The sequence below is a fragment of the Electrophorus electricus genome, chromosome 7 (genome assembly GCF_013358815.1).
Source record: "Electrophorus electricus isolate fEleEle1 chromosome 7, fEleEle1.pri, whole genome shotgun sequence".
NCBI classification, from domain to species: domain Eukaryota; kingdom Metazoa; phylum Chordata; class Actinopteri; order Gymnotiformes; family Gymnotidae; genus Electrophorus; species Electrophorus electricus.
Window position 1 is genome coordinate 6,464,511 of NC_049541.1, and position 7,440 is coordinate 6,471,950.

Below are 7,440 nucleotides of genomic sequence, written 5' to 3' on the forward strand. Positions count from 1 at the left end.
AGCTAAGATCCTGTGGGAGTGCCATATACAGACAAAATAGTAATGGCTAACCAACTGAACATAATAATGATAAACAAACAGCAGAAGAGGGCCATAGTGACAGATGTAGGAATCCCAAGTGATAGCAACATCAGGAAGAAGGAATATAAAAACTAAAGAAATACCAAGAGCTGAAGAAGAGCTAGAAAAGATGTGGAAGGTGAAGGCAGTGGTTCCCATTGTTCCCTCTACTGTGAGTATGCAGTTAATGACAGTTAACATTGAGCATGCTGTGAAAGCGCTAAGGAAGTGGTAATGCCTGACTTATTATCAGTGTAGCATGACTGTAATTCCCCACATCTTTCTCTCATCTTAATGCATTATTTGCATGAAACATGGCCATAAACTGTATTTATCCTTGTGGCTGCAGAAACCCAGAAACCTAAAAAGAAAAAATAATATTTTGAATATTTTATGACTGTCCAGAGCAATACTTTCTTAAAAATTCCATAATGTTTCCTCAGCAGTGTGTCGAATTAAAGAAAACAAAATCGATTACAAATTTACAGGTATAGATTTATAAAACACAAGAACAGAAAACAAATTCTTGGCTACATATTGCTAAAACGAGGGCGTGGATAGCTTTCTATAGGTGCAGTTTATTATAAACGGATATTACAGATCATTATCCATGGATATGGATTATCCTTCCCCAGAAATCAAAACAAATAAATAAATAAATAGAAAATCACAAGGGATGGCTCTGCATCCCTTACACTATGATGTGACTACTAGTCCATGTATACATCACCACAGCATTTAATTACCCAAGTGCACAGGCCAAGTGTGGACAAATGAGACAGGACACTAATTCAATACTAAGGATGCAATGGTACATGTATTTGTCCCAAGCCATCAGGCTATGCATGTTAGTTTGGTGCATTCAGTCATATGGAGAATACACAGAAGCCTACGTGCACAGATTGCTGAATATAATGTGGAATCAAATTTCACAAATGCGTGTTCCACTCTAAACCTTAAAATGTAATCTGTTAGCAACAAACATGCTATGCAAAGCTTAGCTCTAGCTTGTTGGCATCTGACTGAATCAGTAACACTGTGGCGAATGCAAATGACACACAGCAGCTAGAAGATCTGCCTGCTTCTTTCAAGTCAGCTGTGTGGGAAAATTTCAGGGTGCCAGTTGAACTGAGTGGTGGACAAGGACAGTGTGTCAGCACCGTAGGGTATATGTGCAGAAACACATGAACATGCTAACATATTCAACAGAATCAACCAGATGTGTTAGCTGACACTTTTATTTTAAGTGACTTATAATTGTGACTGAATATAAGTCAAGCAATTGAGCATTAAGGGCTTTGTGGCCCAACAGTGGCAACTTTTGCGAGCAGTGGTAGAAACTGAACATTCGACCTTCAGTTCACTAATCAAGTACCTTAGCATTAGGATTCTTATAGGTATAACCTGTTGCATTTGCCCAGCCAAGGGAGTGAATCCCAGTCGCCCATGGGAGAGGCAGCATTGTCACATATTACACTATATGACAGTATGACAGTAATAGGAATAAACTGTAATTTGCATTACTCTGTTCAAAATAAATGAAAAAAAAAAATCTGTGGTGTATACCAAACTGCGACTTCTATACAATTGCACCGCTAGTCCATACTGAGAAGAATGTTAAACAACATAAATGTAAAATACCACTTTTTACGACCAGGTGGTGGCGGTAAACTATATTGGTTAACGTAGAAGAAATTCTCGGAAGTACGTTCTCTCTTTCATTAACAGAAATGGCAGTCTTGTAAAGGAAATAACGTTTGAGCTCAAACACCTTAATTGATTTAGGATACATAATCGTATTTTTCTGAACTGCCTTAGTCACAATGGGAGGCGGCGATCTTGTAAGTACTGAGCTGGCTAACTCCGAGTTTGTTCTTGGTGTTTAGCGATCCCAGCTAGCTAGGTTAGCTAACAAAAAATTTACCAAATGTCTTGGCTAGCTAGCGTTAGCTATCCAGCTAGCTATTTTGTTAAATATATTGTTAGGTTACGTTCTCTAGTATAGGTACGCCATTCCAATGTGGATTTTTGCTAATTTAACCTAATTGGTTTAACTAACTAGCTAGTTTCCTTATTGAGACTTTTAGGTGGAACTAAATAACTAGCCAGCTTGCCGTAGAAATCATGAAAATAAATAGCCAAATGGCTAGTCAGCTTGCCATAGACGTAATGGAAGCTAGCTAGGTTAGCTGACGGCGTTACTATGTTAACGATGACTAAACGTTAGATTGATACTGATGTAGCGTTAGCTAAAATCACACTGATGGGCTACTGAACTTAATGGCACGATGTAGAAATTTCTACGCGTTTGCCTTTGATTATGTCCTCCAGACTTATGAAACGAGAACATCGTGGATGTGTTTGAGAGTCGTTGTCATTGTTCCTCCCCTTATCCCAGAACCTGAAGAAAAGTTGGCACCCGCAAACGCTCAAGAACATCGAGCGCGTGTGGAAGGCAGAGCAGAAACATGAAGCAGAACGGAAGAAGATTGAAGAGTTGCAGAAGGAGCTGAAAGACGAACGAGCTCGAGAAGAAATCACGAAATTCGCGCAGGAAACGGGAACTTTAAAGTGTGTGGTATATTAAAGCATTTCGCGTGTTCACTTAATTTATGTAAGATTAAACAGTACACGCTGTTAGTCAGTCGGCATGATTATCTCATGCCCTGTGCCGTCATCTTACTCTAATACAATGAGAGTTTTCTTTTTGCCCCGTATACTGCCAATCAAAACCTCCACTTTGATGTTTCAGAAAGAAAGATGAACGTCTGGACTGGATGTATCAGGGCCCATCAGGGCATATCTCTCGTGAGGAGTACCTTTTGGGTCGTCCCATTGACAAGCAAATCACACAGCAGTATGAAGAGCAGGAGAGTGGGCCATCTGCTGAGACAGGTCTCCTGCCTGGCTCTATATTCAGCACCGCTACTTCAGTTTCTAGCCTTGACATGGCTGCCAAGATAAGGGAAGATCCACTTTTTGAGATTCGGTGAGTTATCAGGGTTTTGTACCCTTTTTCACTCTTCATTTATATCAAAAATAAGTATTGCAACACTAGCGCTCTTGTCCATTTTTAGTAAACGCGAGGAGGATAAAAAGAGAAGTGTTCTCACAAACCCTGTTAAAATGAGAGAAATTAAAAAAATGGTGAGTCATCTAAAAGCACTTTAATGAATATTGAGTTGTTTGCTCTTTAACATGTTCCTGTACATGGATCAGGTTTTGTCTGGGGCGGAATTGCAGTGCTTGCGGATTCTTTATAACCTAGACTTAGACTCAGGCTTAATGTGGATTTGGGCCCCATAAGCATTAGTATTCAGTGTCATTAATACAGACTGCTTTTTTTTTTTTTTTACATAGTTGCGTCAGAATATTGAAAAGGAGAGGAAGAAGAGAAGAAAAAAGGACAAGAAGGGGATGAGAGAAGAAAAGAAAAAAAGAAAAGAGAAAAAGCACAAAAGGAGGAGTTCTAGCTCTGACAAGGAAGACAAAAAGTGCCGGTAATGATGGGACTGTAATTAAATAGTTTACTGTGTACAGTGTTGTTTAAGCTTTTTCATCCTCAGAGGTATTCGCTGTATTACTTATTGTGTGGACAGTTTTGTTTGCTGTTTTTAAGGTTTATTAAGCACGTTGCTTATTTAATTCAACATTTTTACATTGCCTTAGAGGTTTTTAAAACAAATTGTTTTCACCGTCAGGTCAAAGGAAGAAAATGGATTTGTCACAAGCTCTCATTCAGATCATAAGTCTAGCTATGGACTTCAGGTGTGTTTGGTCTTTACTAATGACTGATAAGGTAGCCTTATTCTGAATAATACATACACAGAGACAGCCTTAGCAGATTGAAGCACTACTGAAAACATTCTGTGACCATAATTTACCAGTGTTAACTGGTGTATCTTATTGCAGTTACCAGCCGGAAGATCCCATCAGTCTTTAGAGTATCATCATGCAGATCACCGTACAAGAGAGAGGAGTCACTCACCACTGGGCAACCACTTCTCCCATGTGGAGGACAAGAGGCCCAAGCCCAAAGCTCCCAGCCCCCCCAGACACAGAGACCGCTTCCACAGACCCCAGTACACCAACTACAGCAAGTAAGCTTCTAAATGCTTGTACTAAAGAATTTTTTTTTCTTCGAGTTAGCTTTCAAGATGGATTAGACCAAGTCACAAGATTTTTTTAAGACAACGACTGTATTTAATGTGTCCAGAAAATTGACTTTTCCTTTTTTTTCTGTATACTTTGCAGTACTGTCAAAGTAAACCCAGGGAAAGTAAATTAAAGTTAACTAATGTTTTTGCACTCATCGATGAAGAATAGTGTTTTTATCAACAATTGTCTACTGTTGGCCAGTTTTGGGAGAAGTGGAATGAGTGACAACTAAGGAAAAAGACACAAGCATTCAGTGTATGTTCTTTATTTAAGTCTGAGGTATCACTGCCTGCCACACTTTTTCAGACGACTCTCGGCAGAAGAGCTGGAGAAGAGGAGGAAAGAGATGATGGGCTTTGCCCGTGACCGAGAGGAAGAGAGAGAAAGCAATGTGCTGAAGTACAAACGACAAGATGAAGAGGAGAGAGCCAGAGACGGCACCAGATACGGCCGTGACGCCGGTTTCATACAGTGAGTGACTATTCTGTTAACCAAGGACTAGTGCACACATTTACAGTTTGGCCACTCTCCACCCTGGTCATCCCTGGTGAGTTTTTTGTTTTAAAAGTCCCTTTTGTGATCTTTTTGTACACAGCAATATGAAGCTGGAAAGTGCTTCCACCTCGTCACTGGAGGATCGAGTAAAAAGGAACATGCACTCTATTCAAAGGACCCAAGCATCTTTGGAGAAGAACTTTATGAGACGATGAGCATGACGAAACCTACAGTTATCAGTCTTGAAACAAGAAATCAAACTTGAATCAAAGAAATCAAACATCAGTCCAATTTTGACTGATGACGCAATCAGTATGGCTTGTTCTTGGCATGGAAGCATCACCCCTGACCAACACACCAAAGCCAAGTTCACCAGCAGTAATATTACCACAATGCCACAACTCTTACTTGTAGAGACACCTAGTAACCCTTATTTTAAATGTTATTGAAACCTGTGTATAAGTTTGACCTTTTTGTACAGTATGAAAATGTGTAGCTTAGTTTTTTTTTGGCGGTTACATTCAAACGTTTAGTCTTTCTGTTGGGTTTTAATGCAGTCTTTATAGTTAACCTTAGTGAACTCTTCATAGTGTGTTTTATGATGTAAAAATAGTAGTATATAAAGCATGGACTCATTCTGTTCCAAGTGAATGAATGATTTTTCATTTGAATGACTCAAAACCTAGAATATGTAACTTGGACATAATTAATCACAGAAAAACAAGCCAACATGCATTCATGCTGTAATCAGTTTATTTTAAGATGTTTGTGCTTTAGAATAGGATACTTGCACCTAGGAACCTTTTGTCCTACAATTGCTACATTTATGATGATTACAGAGGCTCAGGTGTGCTGTGGAGGCTGAGCCTGTCAGCTTGCATCTGGGGCAGAGCCAGTAGGGGAGGGAAAAGGGAACATGATTGGCAGCATATCAGCAGAGGAAATCATGCCTCTGGGTGCAGCTCATTGGCCAGCTGGAGTCAGCACGCTGTCCGAGACTTCCAAAAGTAGTTCATGCAGTTGACTGGCTTGGCTGTCACCGAGTCCCTCCTCACAAGCTCCATCCTGGTCCGAGGGGCATCGTCCACCTGAACGGGGGGCAGCTCAGCATTGCTGAGCACCCACTGGAGTTCAGGAATAGTGAGTCCCTCGGGTATCTGAACAGTCAGAACACAAAGGTACATGGTATCATTCACTGAGAAGGAAAGAAAGCGACCATCTTAAGAGTAAGTTCCGCTAGTTAAACGTGCTTCAGTACTCTGAGCCAATAGCGGTTTAAAGAGAAGTCTCCATCATTATTTAACTCTTAAGTTCAAAAGAAGATGTGTGGTTAATGCTTAATGTAAAAACTTAAATGAGTTTTCAGTATTGCCTAATGTCTGTCAACAGCTGTCCAACATCTAGAGCTAAGAGACAATGAGAAAATGTTCTTAGCCTTACCTCTTCGCCAACCGGAGCACCACGGGAATTTTCCAGAGCAGGATTCAAAACCATGTGAGATCGACTACATGATATGACACCCACAGCCACGGCCAGACACATGAGGGTCAGAGAGAGATTGATTGGTGAAGAAGGCATTTCTTCTGTCTGTCTTGAACTGGTGGTGGTTTCAAGCTCACAAGTGCTCCTAAGGTGCTCTGTTCCTTGTCTCTATTCTCCAGTCACCAGGCGTGTCATTTATATCGTTCCCCCCTTCCTTTTCTAATGGAATTACTTTCACCAGCAGTGGTTTTATGATGCATAACTCAAGTAAATCATAAAAATGTTCTGGTCTCCACTGGGTTCCACTATTTCACGTTATTAACACAACCAAGGCACAAGGTTGCTAATCAAGATTGCATCTTTTTTCCATCCTTAGCCACTTCTAGAGGCACAACTAATTGGTAATGCAGCTTAAGTCAAACAAAGTGCTTAGAATAAATTAGTACACAAACAGACCAGCATGCTTCAGTTTATTGGGGTAAAGCATCTCACCCTCATAAACGGCTAATGGCTGGTCCTCACATTATTGTGTTGCCAGTTACCTTTATGTAGCTCAAAGTCTGGATGGTTCACTTGTGCACACAAGGTATAATACCAGGGATCAGCTTGCATGCCTTGATGTGTCTAATAATAAGTGCTGATGTAATTTGGACATTAACTCTCAACAGTAACGTGACAGTTTTATTCAAGTAAACGGTCTTTGCTTTAAGTCAAAATCATTGCTACACTTTTCATTTTCACAGTCAATGAAATCTGGTGCATGGCCTATACACAATTACAGGACCCACTTAACATCAGAAAAAAATGAAATGACCAAGAACCCAGCGAAATTGGACTGTGCAGAGAAACCTGTGTATCCATGTGACTACCTGAATCACCATTAAAGTGCCAATAAAAGCTTTTAGCAAACAAACCATTTATCTTGTGATGCCAGTGCTAAATTAACCATATCAAATATGTTTGGATTGTTTTTGTTGATGGAATTCGTCTCAGCCACCCCCTAAGGTTTGCATTAGGTGCATAACTGTGAGACATCCACACATTTTTAGTTTTGTTGGATTATATAAACCATACAAAGATAAATGTGCTGACAGAGAAATGATAAGAATTTAGTGGTCTGTATTTAAAAAAAAAAAAAAAAAAAAAAAAGACAAGCTAATTTTATTGTTTTAAATCAAATTCATCTTGTTTTTCCTCCTAATTTAATCATTATGACAATTCCCACCCACCATCTAGCTAGAGTCC

At 39.8% G+C, this 7,440-nt stretch overlaps 2 protein-coding genes across 2 annotated transcripts; one reads left to right on the forward strand and one right to left on the reverse strand.

Annotated features, from left to right (window-relative positions):
- The first annotated feature begins 1,695 nt into the window (after window positions 1-1,695).
- cwc25 (CWC25 spliceosome associated protein homolog) lies at window positions 1,696-5,356 on the forward strand. Its single transcript, XM_027031905.2, has 9 exons — window positions 1,696-1,901; window positions 2,459-2,631; window positions 2,813-3,049; window positions 3,138-3,207; window positions 3,421-3,560; window positions 3,762-3,828; window positions 3,973-4,160; window positions 4,525-4,689; window positions 4,814-5,356. Exons 1-9 carry the CDS (start codon window positions 1,884-1,886, stop codon window positions 4,926-4,928), a joined length of 1,173 nt encoding a protein of 390 aa, XP_026887706.2. The 5' UTR covers window positions 1,696-1,883; the 3' UTR covers window positions 4,929-5,356.
- Window positions 5,357-5,451: 95 nt separating this feature from the next.
- Window positions 5,452-7,064, reverse strand: sst2 (somatostatin 2). Its single transcript, XM_027031957.2, has 2 exons — window positions 6,154-7,064; window positions 5,452-5,870 (listed from the first exon to the last, which is right to left on the reverse strand). Exons 1-2 carry the CDS (start codon window positions 6,289-6,291, stop codon window positions 5,694-5,696), a joined length of 315 nt encoding a protein of 104 aa, XP_026887758.1. The 5' UTR covers window positions 6,292-7,064; the 3' UTR covers window positions 5,452-5,693.
- Window positions 7,065-7,440: the final 376 nt, after the last annotated feature.